General features: G+C 38.7%; 1 protein-coding gene across 6 annotated transcripts in view; it reads left to right on the forward strand.

Annotated features, from left to right (window-relative positions):
- SBF2 (SET binding factor 2) overlaps positions 1-22,784 on the forward strand; it is a 518,200-nt gene that overhangs the window by 420,137 nt on the left and 75,279 nt on the right. For all 6 annotated transcript variants that reach the window (XM_064288443.1, XM_064288439.1, XM_064288442.1 and 3 more), the window contains 7 exons: positions 1,701-1,871; positions 3,996-4,258; positions 6,653-6,825; positions 7,047-7,120; positions 8,988-9,183; positions 13,813-13,940; positions 15,373-15,548. In XM_064288443.1, coding sequence (XP_064144513.1) covers positions 1,701-1,871; positions 3,996-4,258; positions 6,653-6,825; positions 7,047-7,120; positions 8,988-9,183; positions 13,813-13,940; positions 15,373-15,548 — 1,181 coding nt within the window. The remainder of the gene's footprint in view (positions 1-1,700; positions 1,872-3,995; positions 4,259-6,652; positions 6,826-7,046; positions 7,121-8,987; positions 9,184-13,812; positions 13,941-15,372; positions 15,549-22,784) is intronic.

Raw genomic sequence — 22,784 nt, forward strand, 5'->3', positions numbered from 1 at the left:
AGGCCATTGAATATTACACTTTTACTAAAATTTCATCCTTTAAAATCTCTTTCAAAATAGGCCTGTGTACTGCTGTCGAGGTAATTGTTAGTCCTCAAAGTCCTTATAAAACCAAAAACCAAACCCGTTGGCATCAAGTCGATTCCAACTCATAGCGACCCTGTAGGACAGAGTTGAACTGCCTCATAGGGTTTCCAGGGAGCACCTGGTGGATGCAAACTGCCAACCTCTTGGTTAGCAGATATAGCTCTTAACTGCTATACCACCAGGGTTTCCATCCAAAGTCCTTAGGGGCCAAAAAAAAAAAAATGTAACTCAAGTCCCAAGTATCTTTATGCAGAGTATAGAAGGAACATGTCATACACTATGTCGCTTCTGCTTACGCACGTATAGAACCACACACGTTTTGTTCATGATTTTCCACAGGTACTAGCTCTGTCTTAAATGAGCCAGACAGGCATTGTGAAGACCATCAATGATCCTTGTACAGCTTCCTTTTGGAAAACTCCTTTTACTTCACGGTCAGCCCCAGCTTATAGCCACCTCATAGGGAGAATTGTTCTGGGCTTATAGCAGATTACCTCAACAGCAGTGTATAGGTCTATCTTGAAAGAGACTTACATGTGGGATGCAGAATTACACAGAGATTCTCACAGGCAAAATCACAGCCAGCCTGCCTCCATTGATGCCAGTGCCACATTTCATGGTATGCATCACGCCTCTGCCAGCTCTAGGTTTAGTCTGATCTAGACTAAGAAGGAAATTAGCATGTATTAAGCATATAAATTTTGCCAGGTGTCTTATACATGTTATGAATCCCTAAGAAATGAACTACCTTTTGCCTCATAACTTCTGTTTTATCTTCCTTAAATTAGGGATAATAATGAACATCTTATAAGAAAGATTCTTAGTATTATATTATTGTTGTTGTTAGTTGCCACTGAGTATTTAAAGTGCCCACCAAGTGTCTGCAGAGTTTGTTTTCCATCCCTTCCTGGTTAATCACTTCTTGGGTTTACTCTTACTCTGAAGCCCAGCAGGGAGTCCTGGAAAGGAAGGACATTTGGTTTGAGGTTACCTTCCCAGGCCCGGATTTGGTTACCAGAAAATGCCCTTGAAGCCCAGGACAGTTTTCTAGAGAGTTTGTGAGTCAGGCAGCAGCCTTGGTAGTAGGCTAGACTGAGCAGTAGGAAGGGTATAAGTCCTCCTGAGTCTGAAATGCGTGGTATGCCCTCATTCTGTTTGTAAGGCCAAGCTGTGGACATTTCGTTTACTGCCCAAAAATACACTCTAAAACCAAGTAGAGGAAATTTTGAATCATCTGGAGTTTTATGTTTAGATTGTGATGGATTTTATTATATGTCCTAATACTGATAACAGCTACCAACTCTACAGTGCCTACTCTGTGCCCAATACAGTGCTAGATACTTTCATATATTCTCTTATTCATATAGCAACTTTGATTTTTAGGTGTTGTTATGACCATTTTAATAAAGTAACTGATACCCTAAAGGATTTGTTCGCAAGCCCAACATTACCAATGAAAAACGAGTAAGTGGCTGATTGCCGAGCCTATACTAACATAAGATACTTTTTAGAGAAATCCGTTGATCACATTTATGGTTAACTGTAGCCTCTGTGACCTTCTGAACTGTGAACTCTGTCAGCCCTGTGATGATGTATGTTGTGTGTTCTCACAGAAACTTGCCCCTGGAGTCAGCCAGTTTGCTTACACCTGTGTACAGGACCACCCCATTTGGACTAATCAGCAGTTTTGGGAGACAACCTTTTACAATGCTGTACAGGAACAGGTTCGCTCCCTGTGTCTCTCTGCCAAGGAAGACAATCATGCTCCACATCTGAAGCAAAAGGTAAGATAAGAGAAGGAAGGTTTTGTATGGAGTTAGAATTGTGGCTTTCCGGAAAGCTCATGCAGATATCCCCAGGGCAAGAGGAAATCTAGCCTTTTCCTACCAGTATATTTGGGGTTTACTTTAGGGAGCCCTGTGGTGAGCTGCTTCCTTCTGTTGATTTTTGTCATTACATTCTTCCACAATAATTTTTTAATATAGTTCTTTAGCGCTCGGATTGTTTTATTGTGTTTGAACAAATAGAAATTCACTAGAAACAACTATAGGAAGTTGAACAGAAAGAGCACACCTAAAATACCTATGCATTGTCTCTGTGCAATTAACTTCCTTTAATAAATGTCCAATTAAAGTTAATTGAATCTAAAATAAATGTAAAATTCAGTCGTTTTGCTCAAAATATTTGTCAGCAATAAAATCTAGGTCTTCTTTTAGTAACATTCTGTATATTCGTGTATATTTTATCAGCATATAAACAAGAAAATTATTTTTAATTTGAAAGAGTCATTTGAAATATTACGAAATTTTAAAATGTTATTTATTAGCTGTCTGAACTTGGGCAAGTCATGTTGTCTCTGTGCTTTTTAGTTCCCTCACTGGCAAAATGACTAGATATGATTATTTTAAGATTTTAATGTCTAATACGTGTAAAGAGTATCTGACACATAGTAAATACTAAATGTTAGAAATTATCATCCTCATGAATTGAACTTCAAGCAGCCTTGAAGGCTGTTTATCAATGTTGATTCCCTTCAGAGTAATTTTTATTTTCCCATGCTGGGCTAATACATTGTTGCTGACTCTTTCCATCATTCTCCATTTAAATTGGCCTTATGTTATGTGAGGTAAATGAACCTAGATATCTAACAGAAACTTCCCTGTAGAATTCAAATATTTCTATACTTCATGTAATTTTAAACATTACTGTACTGTTATTGAGTATGATAAGAAACAAAACCTTAATAACAGATAGCACTGTCTAACATGATGTTCCAAACTATTTTTGTGTACTGTTAGTATGAATTGTTTGCTTAATATAATTTAAAACCCAATTTTTTTCTTTTAAAGCACCAAATGTACGTGGTTAAGGGGTAGCTTGTAACAGATGCAGAGACTGTTAGTTTGGAGTCATTGCTCCAGAAATAATTGGGCTCGTGGGGTGCTTTTGATAGTTTTTTAAGCATCTATAATGCTGACATTAAGGAGCCCTGGTAGTGCAATGGTTAAGCACTTGGCTGCTAACCAAAAGGTCAGAGGTTCAAACCCACCAGTGGCTCCACAGCAGAAAAGACCTGGTGATCTGCTCCTATAAAGATTACAGCCTAGGAAACCCTACAGGGCAGTTCTACTCTGTCCTATATGATCGTTATGAATCAGCATCAACTCAACAGCACAGAACACCAGTGATGCTGACATTGGTATATCTCAAAAGCATTTGTAGAGCGAACACATGTTACTGTTTCTGTATCCTCCCGTCTAAGTAAGTCTGTCTCTAGCCCTAAGTTAAATACAAGCGAGTCCATAGATGTACCAGCTTGTCGCAAGCTATAAAGTGCTATGCAGGTGTGGGTTACTTTATTGTTAACTCTTCAGCATACCAGGACAACTCTTTTAAAATTCCCATCATCCCCTACATATCCAAGTGGACAATAATGTTTGACTCCCACATTTACAAAGGAATCTAGCTGTAGTTTTTCTGACTTTGGTCATTCCATCTCCTCCCAAAGGGCAGAAGAAAAGAAGCATATCAGAATATTAGTGAATGATACTCCATTCAGACCTGAGCATTTGTAGGAACTTTAAATCAACAATTGTTGTAACTGGTAGCTCGAAAGGGATGAAGCCATGGAGATAATAGACACAGTGAGATGTTAGAAATGAGAAACAAATCCATCTGTGCTTTGTTTCTGCTTCCATTGGTTTGTCAGGTGGTTCCACTTGACACCAACTGGATATAGAAACAGAGAAGGCTGAGTTTTGTTTTGTTGTTGTTATGTTTGTTAGTATGTTTTCATTTTTCCTGATACAGGTATTTAATAGAAGAATTATTAAAACATTTGCCATGTTTTTTAAGCTCATGTGAACTGCTGGATGTTCTCCCTTGGATTATGTTGCTTTGTTTTTTAGGATAAGCTTCCCGATGACCAATTTCAGGAAAAGACAGCAATGGACCTTGCAGCCGAGCAGCTCCGCCTTTGGCCTACTCTTAGCAAGTCAACACAGCAGGAGTTGGTTCAGCGTGAGGAAAGCACTGTCTTCTGTCAGGCCATTCACTTTGCAAACCTCATGGTCAACCTACTGGTTCCACTAGACACAAGTAAAAACAAGCTCCTAAGAACATCGGCCCCAGGTGACTGGGAAAGTGGAAGCAACAGCATTGTCACAAACAGGTACTAAACTGTGGACACACACAGACCCACCTTTTCGGGGGCTAGTCTGAGCTTAGGAGAGGATATAAAGCGTTTAGAGAAAATACTGCCCTACCTATTTAAAAAATTGCCCATTTTTTCCTACCTTCAGACTTACTTGTCTCTTTTCTATTAAAAGACCTTCACCTCATCCTACTATTCCTAATCACCTTTCCCAAACTGTCTTCTCTTTCGTGGCCCATTTTTTCAAATTTCTCACCCACCACTGATCCAGCCTTCAATCACCTCCTGCCATAGCACATTAGAGAAAGTGCACTGAAAAATTACGGGTCAGTTCCTTCTTACCAGAATGATTGTTTCTGAGCCCTCCTTTTTCTGAGCTTATCTGTTGTATTTGCCTGTAATCATGTCCTCAACCATAACTTGCTCTGAACCCTCCAATGACTTTCCATACCACTGAAAAATAAAACCCAAAGTCTTTAGCATGGTCTACAAAGCCCCACAGGCTTTGGCTACTGATCTGACCTTATTTCTGGTCACTTTTCTGTCAGCCAGACTGGTATCTCTGCTAATGTTCAAACACTCCACTACCTTGTACTTGCTGTTCCTTCCCTCTGGAATACCCTTTCCCTAAATTGTCATAAGAATCACTGCCTCGCTGCATTTAGGTTTCTGTTCGAATGCCATCCCTGACTTAAATAGCACCTCCATCCCCTACGTTGCATTATTTTTCTTTCATGACGTTTTCCATTTTTATCTGTTAGCTTATTCTCTGTCTTCTTTGTTTTGTTCACTGCTGTATGCCTAGCATCTTTGTACATAGTAGGCACTCAATAAATATTTGGTTAAACAAATAATTAAATGAATGAATAAATGAACTTATCACCCCAGCAGTAATGAAATTCTATCCTTTTAGGTTTTCAGTGATGTTATATCATTCTGGTAGTTCTTCTCAGGCCATTTCAGGCAGTTCCTCTTCTCTTGCCATTCTCAGTCGCTCTGCCATGCTGTTCATACTCTCACACAGAGTTCATCTACAGGCTTACAACTCTGGCCTCGACCTCTCAATCTCCCTCTCCCAAGCACTTCATTTTTGTCAACAACACCTCAGCGCTTTCTGGTCTTCCAGGCTAGACAACTTGGAGTCAGCATTTTGCACCATACAGTCAACTGCACAGAGCTCTTATTTCTTCGTGGTCAAGGTTTCTAATTCCTCCATTATTTTATGCGGACAATATAGCCCAGGCCCTCCTCACTTCAAACCAGACTATTATATCAGTCTCTCAGCTGGAGTTTGTTTTTTTTTTAATTCCTCTCTCACCTGCCTCTAGTTTATTCTGCCCTTACTGCCGCAAGAATCTTCCTGAAATGATGTTTCCTTCACATTTCTTTGCTGCTCATGAGACCCGTTTCGTCATTTGCTTGATTCTTAAAATATTACATACTCTATCCCCACTCTCCCTCCCCAGCCTGTCTCCCACTGGCAGTCAAGTTGATCCCCATTATGACCATGAATAACTGTATCTTCCTTTCCTTTTAAAGTTGTCGTTATAGATGATCCAGTTCTTTCAGGCTACGTAGTGAGTAGCGAAGGCACCTAACTAAGCTCTGTGAGGTTTGGGGATGATGTGATGGCCAAATTTGGTGCTTAGCTTTAACACTGACTTGGTTGTGTGGTTGGATTTGAAGTAAAGAGAACTGAGTAGGTTAGAACGGGCAAAGGACTTTTTTTTCATGATAGCAGCCTAACAGAAGGCTTAGGAGCCAGGAGTATTTGTTGAATACTGGGAGTTGAATTAAGTAGTAAGGGCAGCAAATTTGCTTACTTCTCTGGTATGATTTTATCACCTACAGAATAATGATAGCTTCATAGTGGCCAAAAAGATTGATTCACTCAGAGAGAGAGATAAATATTGGCCAAGAAGAGGGTTTATAGGATACTTTTGTCCTTTCATTTGAAAGAATATGCTATTTGCTGAAAAAAGTTCTTTTACTTTGCCTACCAGGGAATTTTTTTCCAGCTGCCAAAGATAGCCATATTACTTTGTCTGGCTCTGTGTGGTAATTAATTTGGGAGTGCAAGTTTTTTTAGAAGGTTTAGATAATTAATTAGTATCCCCTTTGACTTTCTTTTCCATGGTTCCTCAGTTTGTTTTGGGAGAGTGACAGAGGTATTCCTTCCAAAAACAAATCAGGGTCCAAAGGACAATTCCTAACAGTAGCTTCCAAATATGGGTAAATATAGCATCATGTTTCATGACTATCATTATAAAGCAGCCGTGGAATTAAGTGAGCCCCCTACTTGAGTATACATCTCTTTGAGCAAGTTTAAATTGCTGTGTAAATTAACTAAGATAAAGGAGTCATTTGTTGCATTTACAGGATGACTGTGATTTCTTTCCTTGACTTTCTTAGTATTGCAGGAAGTGTAGCTGAGAGCTATGATACAGAAAGTGGATTTGAAGATTCAGAGAATAATGACATTGCCAATTCTGTTGTGCGTTTCATTACCCGATTTATTGACAAGGTTTGTACGGAGAGTGGAGTTACCCAGGATCACATCAAGAGCCTTCATTGCATGATACCAGGTAATCACTTTGCAGATATTAGAGACTCAGAATAATTGAGTGAGAACTTTACTTGTGGGTCTAGTGTTTCCAGCTAACGACCTGTAATACTTGTCTTCCATGTAGTTTAGCCATGCTGTTTATTTATGTTTTGATTAGTTTTTAATTCTAAATTATTTACAATTTGTTTTTATTTTATTTGTGTTGTGCTTTTTCATTTTCAATGCTCTGATTCATCCTAGGAATTGTAGCTATGCACATTGAAACCCTAGAAGCAGTGCATCGAGAGAGCAGAAGACTTCCGCCAATACAGAAGGTAATCATCCCAGACGTCACGCTTTCAGCGGATAGCATCTCTTCTTAAAAACAGCAACAATAGACTGTTGTGCCCCAGAAAATGCCTTCCTTTACCTTTTTTCAGAGAGCAGCTCTAGTTTAAATGATACTTTAAACTTTCAGAGGAGTTTGTCTTGTAGATCCTTATAAAAAGGTACTGAAATAGGAACAGTGGATTCAACAGAGGAGCAATAATAGCCTCTGTTGAGTCTACTTTTATAGGCAGGGTATAAATTATGTACAGTTCTAACTTCCAAACTCGACCCAAGATGTTATGCCCTGCCTACTTCCATAAAAGGATTTAAGGCACGTACCATGAAAATGCCAGGTTCCTGAATCTGGTTGTACATCACAAGTATCTTGGAGTATATTAAAAATTCAGACTCCCAAACCCGACCCTGCCTCCTGAATTGGAATACCCTGGGACATGGCCTGGAAATCTGTATTTTGACAAGCCTGTAAGATGATTATTTTGCAGCTAGGCTGCCACCAGTCTGTGAAATAGAGTTCACGACCCCTTACCTATAGAACAGAACTATGAAAAATAAATTCAAAGGAGAGATCACAAGTCAGATGTTAGAAAGGTAATTCTGTGAGAAATCTGAGATACAATGATCATTATACTTTGGCCTTAAATTTAGTTCTGAGCTTCCAAGAGCCAACAAAAAGAATAATGCTGAATTATGCTTTTTATTGCTTAGTTAAAAAAAAAAAAACATATTAGATCTTCAGGAGAGAATTTTTTCCTAGCACTGAACTCTTCAGAAGAGTGTACCATGTGGTTCATGACGTGAAGGATAATGAGTCAGGATTTCCCAAGATGCTTAAATACTCATTACTTGGCAATTTATTGTGTTAATTCTCAATAAATGCCTGGAAGGCCAGGCCTTTTTTCTTTTTTTTTCCAATTAATTTTTATTGTGCTTCAAGCAAAAGTTTACAAATCGGGTCAGTCTCTCATACAAAAATTTACATACCCCTTGCTATACACTCCTAATTGCTCTCCCCTAATGAGACAGCACAGTCCTTCCCTCTACTCTTTCTCCTCATGTCCATTCGGGCAGCTTCTGGCCCCCTCTGCCCTCTCATCTCCCCTCCAGACAGGAGCTGCCCACATAGTCTCATGTGTCTACTTGATCCGAGAAGCTCATTCTTCACCAGTATCATTTTCCATCCCATGTTCCAGTCCAATCCCTGTCTGAAGAATTGGCTTTGGGAATGGTTCCTGTCTTGGGCTAACAGAAGGTCTGGGGACCATGGCCTCCAGGTCATTCATTTTTAAAGTATTTGTTTTTTTTTTTACTTTATGAAAGCTCTTTGTATAAAAGTCATGTATTAAAGAAATACACATTGTATAAAGTAAAAGTCCTCCATGGCCCTCCCTACCCTCACCTTCTCCTCCACCCTTACCTAAGATATCACTACCTGTAACAGTGTGGTTCAAATTCTCACGATTTTTTTTTTTCTCTCTTTTTTCAAAAATGAGATCAATTATACGTAATGGCTTGCAACTTCTTTTGTATTCTGGGTATCTTTCTATATCAACACTAGTAGATCTGCCTCATTTTTTTAATGGTTATGACATGTTCTATGGAATAGATGTTTCAAAGACTTAGGCTATTTCAATGATTTTACTGTTAAAAAGCAATGCTGCAAAGAACCTTTTCACACCTGGGTGAGGAAACCTTCATTTCTCTGTCTTTCCAAATCTGTTTTGTCATTTTGGCAAATGGAAAATTTGGAAATTCTGACTGAAGATTTTTGGGTCTGGAACTGAAAAGATCACCTTCATTTAAGTGTTAGAAGCCAGATAGAAATTGTGTTTAAAATTTTTTCCCTGTTGTTAGCCCAAGATTCTTAGACCTGCACTGCTGCCAGGAGAAGAAATTGTTTGTGAAGGTCTTCGAGTCCTGCTGGATCCTGATGGAAGAGAAGAAGCCACTGGAGGCCTTCTTGGAGGCCCTCAGCTCCTGCCAGCAGAAGGAGCCTTGTTCCTCACCACATACAGAATTCTGTTCAGGGGAACTCCCCATGATCAGCTAGGTATGGCTAATGATATGCCGTCAGTACAGGGATATCTCTGTGGTACATGAGGTTTTGATTCGGTCTGTGGGCAGTGATTTATAGATCATTCAGATTCTAAATAAGCCTTTTGCCAACAAGTTCTTTCAGAATACTTTTATCTGGCAATAGCTAATGATACTTGGATCGCAGGTTTTTACTGGAAGAACCAGAGGTATCTTCTAAATAGTAAATCGAGGATTTGTTAGCTGAAACAATCATAATTTCATGAGGCAGCGTACTATGAACTAGGCATATTAACAGTATCCAGCTGCTGGGTTGCCCCAGGTTTCTAAGTTCTGCAGTTAACTGTAAAGCTAAGGTCTTCCACATGCGTGATCCCTTTTGTGGAAGAATGTAAGAAGAATCAAAGGTTGTGCAACACAGTTTCTTAGCAGACAACTTCCTACTTACTAAACCCCCTTGGCTTATTTTTTAATTGTGTTTTAAGTGGAAGTTTACAGTTTGCGTTAGTTTCTCGTACAAAAATTTATACACACATTGTTATGTGACCCTAGTTGCTCTTGGCTATAATATGACGGCACACTTCTTTCCACCCTGTGTTTCCCATGTCCATTCAGCCAGCTTCTGCCCTTCTCATCTCATCTCCAGACAGGAGCTGCCCAGTTAGTCTCATGTTATCTACTTGAACTAAAAAGCACACTCTTCACAAGTATCATCTTATATCTTATAGTTCAGTCTGATCTTTGTCTGAAGAGTTGGCCTCAGAAAGGGTTTTAGTTTTGGGCTAACAGAGCGTCCAGGGGCCATGTCTTCTGGGGTCCCTCCAGTCACAGTCAGACCATTAAGTCTGGTCTTATTACTAGAATTTGAGTTCTGTACCCCACTTTTCTCCTGCTCCATCAGGGACTCTGTGTCGTGTTCCCTGCCAAGGCTGTCATTGGTGGTAGCCGGACACTAAACCCCTCAACTTTTATTTCTGCCTATTTCCTATTACTGTATTCAACCTCCTATATTAGAAAGACGAAACCCTAGTGGCGTAGTGGTTAAGAGCTATGGCTGCTAACCAAAAGGTTGGCAGTTAGAATCCACCAGGCACTGCTTAGAAATTCTATGGGCCAGTTCTACTCTGTCCTATAGGGTCTCTGTGAGTTGGAATCGACTCGACACCAACGAGTTTGGTTTGTTTTTTTATATTAGAAAGAAATAGCATGCCCTATCGAGAAGTAATCTTCATAATCTTTTTACAGTCACTGGTGGTGTTGTTTGTTGCCGTCTCAAACACATAGCGACCCCATGTATAATAAAATGAAATGGTGCCCGGCCCTGCACTGTCTTCATGATGTATTTGAGTCCATTTTGTGGCCATTGTGTCAGTCCATCTCCCTGAGGGTTTCCTTCACCTTTGCTGGCCCCCACTTTACCAAACAATGATGTCCTTCCCCAGTGGTCAGTCCCTTCTGATGACACATCCAAAGTAAACGAGTCGGAGTCTGTACCATAGGATTTCCATTGGCTGATTTTGAGAAGTCAATTGCCAGGCCTTTTTTCCTGGTCTGTCTTAGTCTGGAAGCTCCACCGAAACCTATCTACCATTGATGACCCTGCTGTATTTGAAAACCAGTGGCATAACTTCCAACATCATAGCAACACACAAGCTACCACAATACAACAATCTGACAGACAGCTGATGGAAAAATTACTGTAGTCTCTAAATAAAATATTCTGGTTGATGGGCAGGGCAGTATAAGGTTTTGGGTGAAACTATTGGACTCCAGGTCAAGAAGCTTAAATTTGGACCCTGATAGTGCTATTGAACAATCTGGATAGCTTAAATAAATCACCTAACCTCTCTGGACTTCAGTTTCCTCTTTTATAAAATTAGGAAATTAGGCTTGATTGGTGGTAGTTCAGTGGCTTTCAACCTTGGCTACATATTTTGAATTATCTGGGATGATTTAAAAAAGAAATACCAATTTCTGGTCCCAACCCTCAAACATTTGAATTAGAATCTGGAGAGAGAGGAATGGGAGACCCAGGCATCTGTCTGTTTCTTCAGTTCCACAGTTGATTGTGATGCCTACTGAGGACTGAGAACCACTGGGCCAGGTGGTTAGTAAAGTGCCTTCCTGCTCTAACATTACTCATTCAGTAAGATTTGATGAGTGTGCACTATGAACTATGCATTGGCATGGGGTGGTGGCAGTGGTGGTGGTGGTTGGTGTTGAGTCAGTTCCAACTCATGGCAGCCCAAGTGTGTACAAAGTAGAACTGTTCTGTGGGCTTTTCAAGGCTGTAACCTTTCAGAGGCAGATTGCCCAGCCTGTCTTCAAGGTCCCTGTGGGTGGTTTCAAACCACCAGCCTTTTGGCTAGTTAGTCATTTGCGCCACCCAGGAATCCATGCATTGTGTTAGGCAGTGAATTTCAGATGAATAAAATGTATCTTCTTTAAAAGTTCAAAGTTGCGTAATCCCTTGGTTGGATAGAATGTAAGGATGCCTGGTGGCGCAGTTGGTAAAGCGCTCAGCTGCTACCTGAAAGGTCAGTGATTTAAACCCACCAGCCACTCAGTGGGAGAAAGATGTGGCAGTCTGCTTTTGAAAAGATTTACAGCCTTGAAAACTGTGTGGGGTAGTTCTTCTCTGCACCTTAGGGTCTCTATGAGTTGGAATCGAATCAACAGCAGTGGGTTTGCTTGGAATACCATATAATAAACAAAAAGTTTATTAAATTCAACAAAAAAAAAATCAATCCATAGGAATAGTTCAGAAAATACTTATTTTGAAAGAGTGAAAAACTGCAACATTTCTCAGCCTCCTCATATTACCATGCATAAATTACATTTGTATTTGAAAGCAAGAGTACTTAAAAAAAAAAAACTAAATATACAGTACTTATAATTTTTTATACAAGGACTTTTGTGAGATCAGTGGCCACAAACATACATTTGAGGCATGTAAATATGAGATACTTGAGTGGTTGTTTAAATTGCTGTAATTTATTTCTCTTGAAGAAATGAAAGCTATACGTAGTGTGAAATCTTGCTTTTTATTTGTCTTTTTAAATATCGAGTTTAAAATTTCTCCTTTAATACCACTGAGAAATCTGTTAATTTTACCTATATTATATAAGTTTACGTTGTTTAATAAATCCTAGAATTTAAATCTTGTGTACATCCTGACTTTGCTTGACCTCTGGGTATGGGCCTGCCATAAGAGAATAGTCAGAATTGTCTAGTTAGAGATTTGTAGGTCAAAGGAATGAAGAATCCTGATGATAATAAGTAGATAAATATACAGGCCCTTAAGTCAGGTAAACGTGAGTTCAAATCTCACCTCTCTGGCCTGCTAGCTGAGGGGTCTGGCTCATTGTTGCTCCTGTGCTTTTACTCACACTGCCGCCTGAAGTGTCCTTTCTTTTCCCCTCTGCAAATCCAAGTCATAAAACCTCTCCAAAGCTCACCTTCCCTCTCACTTTTCCAGAAATCATTCTCTACCCATCTAGCATGCAGAGATCTTCTTTTCTGAAATATTCAAACCCTTGTAGTTTGGTCCCTCAAGCATAGGAGCTATTTATATGTTATATTCTTAATATGACTCTCCTCTCCCATGAGGAACTGTAATCTCTCCAAGGAAGGTTCTGTGCATGCTGCTACTTTTCTAGACTCTTACCTTCATAACATCAGGATATATATCAATACTATCATGGATTGAATTGTGTCCCCCAAAAATGTGTGTCAACTTGGCTGGGCCATGATTCCCATTATTGTGTGCATTGTCTACCATTTTGTCATCTGATGTGATTTTCCTGTGTGCTGTAAATGCTATCTCTTTGATGTTAATGAGGTAGGATTAGCAGCAGTTATGGTAATGAGGCAGGACTCAGTCTACAAGATCAGATTGTGTTTTAAGCCAATTTCTTCTGAGATATAAAAGAGAGAAGCAAGCAGACAGACAGGGGACCCCTCATACCTCATACCACCAAGAAAGAAGCACCAGGAGCATAGCGCATCCTTTGGACCCAGGGTCCCTATGCTGAGAAGCTCCTTGACCAGGGCAAGATTGATGACAAGGACCTTCCCCCAGAGGCCACAGAGAGAGAAAGCTTTCCCCTGGAGCTGGCACCTTGAATTTGGACTTCTAGCCTCCTAGACTATGAGAGAATAAATTTCTATGTGTTAAAGCCATCCACTTGTGGTATTTCTGTTAGAGCAACACTAGATAACTAAGGCAGGCAACTTTTACCACATACATATTTTAAAACCTTTCCTCTTTTGCTTTATTCTTACATTAAATGTATTGGATGTCTTCAATATTTGAGGATACTTCTTTTTTCTGCATGAAACCTGCCCTTCCTGTAAGATTGCCTTAAACCAGGTGATCTTTTGTGGTATATAATAGGTTGGGGAGGTGGAAAGAATAAAGACAGGCAGGCTATGACAGCTCTTTCACTCTGGGAAAGGATTGTGTCTCAGGAAAGAATTGTCATGAATAAAATTAATGAATGATATTCTAGAATCATGCCATTTTCTTTCACTGCATTCTCGGGCATTGCCCTTTCCAGATACCTTTCTTCGTCAAAGATGGACAGAGTGAGCAGTAGAGTGACTTTAACAGTGCTGTTGTTGAGTCAGTCTTGTCTTCCTCCAGTTGGTGAGCAGACAGTTGTGCGGAGCTTTCCCATTGCCTCCGTCACCAAGGAGAAGAAGATCACAATGCAGAACCAGGTACAGCAGAATATGCAAGAAGGACTGCAGATCACATCAGCATCTTTTCAGGTACTTAAGAAAGGGAGCCATTCTTCTATTGAAAGATTGTCAAAGATTTAATGTTGTGGCCATTTTCTTTGGTTAGAAGTTAGAGTATGAGGATGAGAAGGACCAAAGGATCTGGGAGGGTAATCTTCAGCTGAGTAAACTCATGAATAGTCTTGGGTTTAGTCCCTCATTTCCTGAGCCTTTTAGCCAATTCCAGGTACCAACAAACTGTCATTCTCTAGTTATCTTAGGAACTCAAACACACACAATTGGCTTTTGTTCTCTGTCAAATAGACAGATAAAGACCTTAGATAAAAAGCAACTCTTTTGGCATCTGTATCAGAAGGAAATGACCTTTGGCTCTTCTGTGGAAGAGAGAAAACTCTGAGAAGCATGTACAGGCTAAAGTACTATTGGTACTAACTGAATCCAAACCAACCAGTTGCCATCCAGTTGATTCTCAGTAGAACTGTATGTCAGAGTAGAACTGTGCTCCATAGGGTTTTCAGTGGCCGATTTTTCAGAAGTAGATCACCAGGCCTTTCTTTTGGGGTGCCTCTAGGTAGACTCAAACCACCAACCTTTCAGTTAGCAGCAGAGCTCATTAACCATTTACACCACTCGGACTCACTAACTGAATAACCCCCGATAAAACAAGGTTTTTTCCAGGGGCTTGTGAACATATCAGAATTTGTGGCTTTAGTTATGCAAACCAGACACTAGAAGAAGTAATCTTTTCTTAGTTTTTACTTTTTAAAAAATTTTTCATTCTGTGATATTTTGCTTTTCCTATTCTTCATGATTTGTCTCTGTCTTCTCAAATTTCCAAGGACTCCAATTCTTGGCTCATTCCCTCCGGTCACGGTCTCACTAGTAGCTCCCTGTGCTAATTGTGTGAAACGTGAGGTGATGATCTTTAGGCTCCAGACCTTCTCCCACCACCTCAGGGCAGTCATCCCCTAGGAATTTCCTCATTGTTCCAACTGCCAAAGAGCTCTAAATTACAACGATGCACAGCTATATTGGTTAGGATTCTAGTTGAATTGAATTATTTTCTTCTTAGATTTATAGTATCTCCAGGTAGAAGGAGACCTTATTAGGCCAAATTCCCCATCTAGAACCAACAGCCGAGAAATGAGAAGGGCATGTTTGCTGCTTCAGCCACCACAAGTTAATTTCTCCATCCTTTCTTAGAAGAGATAGTCTTAGAGAAACCCACCTTCAAGATACATGATTCATCTTGCCAACCAACCATCTATGGCAAGTAGACCTTTCTGAGCCTCACTTTTTTTTATTTTTAAAAACAAAAGATCGTGTTGAGTAATTTCCAAGGTCCCTCAAGTTCCAAAGTCTTCCATTTAGTATTGTTATTTTCTGTTATTTCAGTGATTTGGGCACAAGTTCTCTGGAAATCCTTGATGCTTCTGATGTATTTAATCTCTTTTGTCTCTAGTTGATTAAAGTAACATTTGATGAAGAAGTGAGCCCAGAAGTAGTAGAGATCTTTAAGAAACAGCTGATGAAGTTCCGGTATCCTCAGTCCATTTTCAGCACCTTTGCTTTTGCTGCTGGACAAACTACCCCACAGATAATTTTACCCAAACAGAAGGAAAAGAATACCTCCTTTCGGTAAGAGGAAAGAAAGCCTCTTAATTTCAACTCTCCCATGTTTGACTGTCTGGGGAATGTGACCCATTCTTTTTATCAGTATGTAAGTGATTGCTGTTTTTGTTTGCCATTCTTTCAAGCCCTTTGGGCCAAGTTCATAAAGTTATGGCACAAAAGCATTGATGTATGTAACAAGTTTCAAAAACTGTGAGAGGCTTTGACTGTCATGTCCATTACTCATGGTGCATATTCAGAATGTGAACTTCTGTTTTTTGTTTTTTTTTTATTGTACTTTACGTGAAGGTTTACAGAGCAAACTAGTTTCTCATTAAACAATCAATACACATTTTGTTTGGTAACACTGATTGCCGACCCCAAGACATGTGAACACTCTCTGCTTCTCAACCTTGGGTTCCCCATTACCAGCTTTCCTGTCCCCTCCTGCCTTCTCATCCTTGCCCCTGGACTGGTGTGCCCATTTAATCTTATTTTGTTTTATGGGCCTGTCTAATCTTTGGCTGAAGGGTGAACCTCAGGAGTGACTTCGGTACTGAACTAAAAGTATGTCTGGGGGCCACACTCTCAGGATTTCTCCAGTCTCTGTCAGATCAGTAAGTCTGGTCTTTTTTTTCTTTTCTTCTTTTTTTTTTTTTTTGAGTTTGTATTTTGTTCTACATTTTTCTCCAGCTCTGTACCGTACCCTCTATTTTGATCCCTGTCGGAGCATTCGGTGGTAGTAGCCAGGCACCATCTAGTTGTACGGGACTCAGTCTGGTGGAGGCTGTGGCAGTTGTGGTCCATTAGTCCTTTGGACTAATCTTTCCCTGTGTCTTTAGTTTTCTTCATTCTCCCTTGCTCCCAAAGGGGTAAGACCAGTGGAGTATCATGGATGGCTGCTCACAGGCTTTACAGACCTCACACACTACTCACTGAAGTAGGACACAGAAGATTTTCTTTATAAAGTATGTTATGCCAGTTGAGCTAGATGTTGCCCAGGACCATGGTCCCCAGAGCCCTCAGCCCAATAATTTGGTCCCTCAGGGAGGTTGGATGTGCCTATGGAGCTTCCATAACCTTGCCCTGGTCAAGTTGTGTCAGCTTCCCCAGTATTGTCTACTGTCTTACCCTTCACCAAAGTTACCGCTTAAAAACCCACCATTTACCTATTGTCTATTGAGTGTTTTTCCATCCCCATTTCTCCCCTCCCTCAAAACCATAAAGATTGTTTCATTTGGCTTGTAAACCTTTTCATGAGTTTTTACTGTAGTGCTGTCATACAATATTTGTCCTTTTGTGATTGACTTATTTCACTCAGCATAATGCCCTCTAGATTCATCCATGTTATGAGATGCTTCACAGATTCATCATTGTTCTTTATCATTGTATAGTACTCCATTGTGTGTATGTACCATAGTTTGTTTATCCATTCATCTGTTGATGGGCATCTAGGTTGTTTCCATCTTTTTGCTATTGTAAACAATGCTGCAGTGAACATGGGTATGCATATGTCTGTTCATGTGACGGCTCTTATTTCTCTAGGATATATTCTTAGGAGTGGGATTGATGGATCATATGGTATTTCTATTTCTAGCGTTTTAAGAAAGTGTCATATCGTTTTCCAAAATGGTCATACCATTTTACATTCCCACCAGCAGTGTATAAGTTCCAAGCTCCCTGCAGCTTCTCCAACATTTGTTACTTTCTGTTTTTTTGACTCGTGCCAGTAATGTCAATGTGAGATGGTATCTCATTGTGGTTTTGATTTGCATTTCTCTAATGGCTCATGATGGGGAGCATTTCACCATGTGTCTGTTAGCCACTTAAATGTCTTCTTTGGTGAAGTGTCTGTTCATATCCTTTGTCCATTTTTTAACTGGACTATTTCTCTTTTTGTTGTAGAGGTGTTGAATTTTCCTATAGATTTTAGAGATTAGACCTTTTTCAGATTTGTCATAGCCAAAAATTTTTTCCCAGTCTGTAGGTTCTCTTTTTACTCATTTGGTGAAATCTTTTGATGAGCATAGGTGTTTAATTTTTAGAAGATTCCAGTTATCTTGCTTATCTTCTAGAGTTTGTGTATTGTTATTTATGGTTTGTATCCTGTTAATGCCGTGTATTAGGGCCTCTAGAGTTGATCCTATGTTTTTCTCTTGTGGTATTTATAGTTTTTGGTTTTATATTTAGGTCTTTGATCCATCTTGAGTTAGTTTTTGTGTATGGTGTGAGGTATGTGTACCATAGTCATTTTTTTGCAGATGGACATCCAGTTTTGCCAGCACCATTTGTTAAAAAGACTGTCTTTTCCCCATTTAATGGGCTTTGGGCCTTTTGTTGAAGATGAGGTGACCTTGGGTGGATGGATTTACATCTGGTTTCTCGATTCCATTCCATTGGTCAATGTGTCTGTCCTTGTACAAGTACCAGGGTGTTTTGACTAAGGTAGCTGTATAATAGTTTCTGAGGTTAGGTAGTGTGAGTCCTCCCACTTTATTCTTCTTCAGTAGTGCTTTACTTGTCTCTGGGGCCCCTTTCCTTTGCATATAAAGTTAATGATTAGTTTTTCCATCTCTTCAAATAATGTTGTTGGTATTTGGATCAGAATTGCATTGTATTTGTAGATTGTTTTGGGTACAGTGACATTTTCACAATGTTGAGTCTACCTATCTAGGAGCATGGTATGTTTTTCCATTTATTTGGTTTCTTGCAGTAGTGTTTTGTAGTTTTCTTCGTACAGGTCTTTTACATCCTTGGTTAGATTTATTCCTAAGTATTTTATTTTTTTAGGGGCTATTATAAATGGTATTGCTTTCCTGATTTCCTTTTTGTAGTTCTCTTTATTGGTGTATAGCAATCCAACTGACTTTTGTGTGTTTATCTTGTATCCTGTCTCTCTGCTGAATCTTTCTGTTAGTTCCAGTAGTTTTCTTATGGAGTCTTTTGGGTTTTTTATGTATAGTATCATATCATCTGCAAATAGGGACAGTTTTACTTCTTCATTACCAATTTGTATGCTCTTTATTTCCTTTTCTTGCCTTATTGCTCTAGGTAGGACTTCCAGCACAGTGTTAAATAGGAGAGGTGATAATGGGCATCCTTGTCTTGTTCCTGTTCTCAAGGGGAATGATTTCAGCCTCTCTCCATTAAGAATGATGTTGGCTGTTGCTTTTGTATAGATACCATTTCTTAACTTGAGGAATTTCCCTTCTATACCTATTTGATTGAGAATTTTTATCAGGAATGGGTGTTGGACTTTGTCAAATGCCTTTTCTGCATCGATTGAGATGATCATGTGATTCTTCTATTTTATTCATGTGGTGGATCATGTTGATTGATTTTCTAATATTGACCCATCCTTGCATACCTCGTATGAATCCCACTTGGTCATGGTGTATTATTTTTTGCTATGATGTTGAAATCTGTTGGCTAGAATTTTGTTGAGAATTTTTGCATCTATATTCATGAGAGAGATAGGTCTGTAATTTTCTTATTTTGTGGCGCCTTTGCCTCGTTTGAGTATCAGGGTTTTGCTGGCTTCATAGAATGAATTCAGAAGTATCCCTTCCTTTTCTATGTTCTGAAATAGTTTGATTAGTAATGGTGTAAGCTCTTCTCTGAATAATTTGGTAGAATTCTTCAGTGAAGCTACCTAGACCAGGGCTTTTTTTTTTCGTTGGAAGTTTTTTTATTGCCTTTTCAATCTCTTCTCTTGTTACGGGCCTGTTCAGAATTTCAACTTCAGTTTGTGTTAGTTTGGGTAGGTAGTGTGTTTCTAGAAATTTATCCATTTCCTCTAGGTTTTCAGATTTGTTGGAGTATAGTTTTTCTTAGTACTCTGTTATTATCCTTTTTTTTTTTTTTCAGTTAGGTCTGTTGTAATGTCCTCCATTTCATTTCTTATTTGGGTTATTTGCATCCTCAGCTGTTTTTCTTTTGTCAGTTTGGCCATTAGTTTGTCAATGTTGTTGATTCTTCCAAAGAACCAACTTTTGGGTTTGCTTCTATTGTTTTTCTTTTCTCTATCTCATTTATTTCTGCTCTGATCATTATTATTTCCTTTCTTCTGGCGCCTATGGGCTTCTTTTGCTGTTCTCTTTCTATTTGCTCAAGCTGTGTAGCTAATATTTTGATTTTGTCCCTTTGCTGTTTCCCAAAGGCTTTGGTGTGATGTGTTTTCATTCTCGTTTGATTCTAGGAATTTTTTGATTCCATCTTTGGTTTCTTCTATTACACGGTGGTTTTTAAGCAAGGTGTTAATTGAGTTTCCATGTATTTGATTTTTTTCCTTGCCCTTCCTGTTATTAGTTTCTACTTTGGTGGCATTGTGATCAGAGAAGATACTTTTATTATCTCAGTGTTTTGGATTTTATTGAGGGTTGCTTTGTGGCCTAAGATGTAGTCTATTCTGGAAAACATTCTGTGTGTGTTGAGAAGAATGTGTACTTTGCTGCTGTTGGGTGGAGTGTTCTGTATATGTCTATGACATCAGGTAGGCTGATTGTGGCCTTTGCATGTTCTTCATCTTTGTTGAATTTCTTTCTAGAAGTTCTGTCCTTTGGCAAGAGTGGTGTGTTGAATTCTCCTACTATTATTGTGGAATTGTCATTTTCTGTTTTCAGTGCTGTTAGAGTTTGTTTTATGTATTTTGGAGCCCTGTCATTGGGAGCATAGATATTTATTATGGTTATATCTTCATGGTGGATTGTCCCTTTAATCATTATATAATGCCCTTCTTTGTCTTTTATGGTGGCTTGTGTTTTAAAATACATTTTATCTGAAATTAGTATTCTCACTCCATCTCTTTTTTGGTCGCTGTTTGCTTGGTACATTTTTTTCCATCCTTTGATTTTTAATGTATTTATGTCTTTGTTTCTGAGGTGTGTTTCTTGTAGACAGGATATTGATGGGTCGTGTTTTTTAATTCATTCTGTCACTCCCTCTCTCTTTATGGGTGCATTTAAGCCATTTACGTTCAGTGTGATTGCTTATAGGTGTGCATTTATTACTGTCATTTTTGTGTGTGTGCTTTTTTTTTGTGGTGCTGACATTTTCTTTGTCCCTCTTACTCTCCTGTGCTTTACCTTTTGTTTGTAGATTTTTTGTTTGTTTTTCATTTTTGTAGATTTTGTGTTTACTGTGACTTTATGTTTTTCTTCTTTATTTTGATGAGTAGGTTTGTGAACTTTCTTTGTGGATACCTTGAAATGTACTTCTTTCTTCCTGAGTTTGAACCATTCTTTTATTATTTGATATCACCCTGACTTCCTCTCCATTCGATAGTTCTATACCTACACCATTTATTGCCTCTTTTGTTATTCTCACATGGTTGTCATTTACAGATTGACTTCTCTGGTTCCCTGTTTTAAATCTTTTAGTTTTGTTTTATGCTTGAGAGTTCATTACCTAGGTTGGTATCTGGCTGATGCTGTCTTGTGTATTCCATGTGGTGCTTGGTTGAGTTCTTTATCCCTTCATTTGACACTTAGGTTCCAAGACTGATGTTTGTATCTGTTTTACTTAGTTTTTCAGGTCATTGCTGTAGAGGGAGTGCTGGTCCTTCTGCTAGCACCACGTTGCCTCTGCCTCCTGTTTTCCCTTCTTCTGTTACGTAATCCCTTACACTTTCATAAATATCCGGGCTCATGTGCAGTTTGGCTTTGATCCAGAGATGGGAGCCCTTATTTTTTTTTTTTTTTTAATACAACTTCAAACTTATAAAAAAGTTACAGTGGTAGAAAGAATTCCTGTATATCCTTTACCCAGATTCACCATTTGTTTATATTTTGTTCCATTTGCTTCATCATTCTCTCTCTTACACATTTTTTCCTCTTTCCAATAATGCCTCTTTGTCCTTAAATACGTCAATGAATATTTCCTAAGACAAAGACTTTATCTTACATAAACACAGTACGTAATCAAGACCAAGAAACGTAATTGATATAATACTTTTATCCAACACAGAGTTCATATTCAATTTTTTTAATGATCCCAATGATGTCCTTTATAGCTACTTTTTTTTTTTTTCTTTCTTTCTTTCTGATGAAGGCTTTTGGAAATTTATGTTGAAATTTTTGGATTTTAGTTATTATAAAATGACAGTTATTTTAAAATTCTCTTCAATCAGTGATTATAATATAGGGGCTCAAGCTTCTGTTCATTTTCATCATTAACTAATCGCCTGGAATTTGGGCATCGCCCAGTACAAATTAAATATTAGGGAGAGCTTTGCAGACTTTGGGGAAAGAACCTTTTCCTTGTCTTTGTGGGGCAGATTGGGGATTATAGAAGATTTCAGATTCTAGACAATGTGTCATTTCTCAATTCTGTAGCTGGCCACCTGTACCACTGTTACCTTGTAAGCAAAGGAGAATATCCAGGTATAGGCACGAAGGGCCTCCTAGGTGTTTATAACAGTGAGCCAAGCATTTTTCTTAGTACTATAGAGTCACAGAGGAGCCTAAAATATTTGTTATTTCTGTTCTCTGTGGAAGAAGTAAAGCTTTGTTTGTATGGTGTTTTAAATTTAGAAACTGTCAGAAATAAATACGTACATACATATTATACACACACGCATAATCAGGCCTGTAGCATCCAGCTGCAAAAGAGGGTACAGCAATTTTAAAATTTAAAACATTGTCAAATTGCCTTGAGTTTATGAATCAAAGGGCTTAGCTCTAGCTGGGAAACTTTTTTCAGAAATCCCACTTAGTTTATTTTAAGTTACACCTGAAGTGATTTACAACAGGCTTAATTTTGGAAATATCAGCATTTTACGATTTCTAACAGTTATCTAAAACATCTTTCATAACCCCCAGGTTTACATTTCAGATGACTAAAGAAAGGGTCTGATAAAACTATTTGACAATAAAAGAATAATCAAAAATAATCTTACTCGAAATCTTCACTTCAAGCTCATTACTCAGGAAGTAGCTTCTTTGTTTAGTTCTCTGGGCTATAAATACTCTGTACCCAGATTTTTTATCAGCAAGAAAAGTAAACTATTTGAGTGAATAAAGTACTTTTAGTCTAATTGATTTGCATCCTAGTTTTCCTTTAATTAAATATGATTCTCAAAAGGGTGCTAAATTTCTTAGTTTTATCACTTCAGAAAGGGAAATAATATTATTCTTTTCCATACCTCAGATATTTAGCTAATTAGAGGCAAGACAACATTTAAGAAAAAAATTAAGGTGTTGCCAACTATAATTGCCATACAATGCCAAAGAAAGGCCTGTGTGCTAGTGGAAAAGAGTTTGAATC

The sequence above is a fragment of the Loxodonta africana genome, chromosome 7 (genome assembly GCF_030014295.1).
Source record: "Loxodonta africana isolate mLoxAfr1 chromosome 7, mLoxAfr1.hap2, whole genome shotgun sequence".
Lineage (NCBI taxonomy): Eukaryota > Metazoa > Chordata > Mammalia > Proboscidea > Elephantidae > Loxodonta > Loxodonta africana.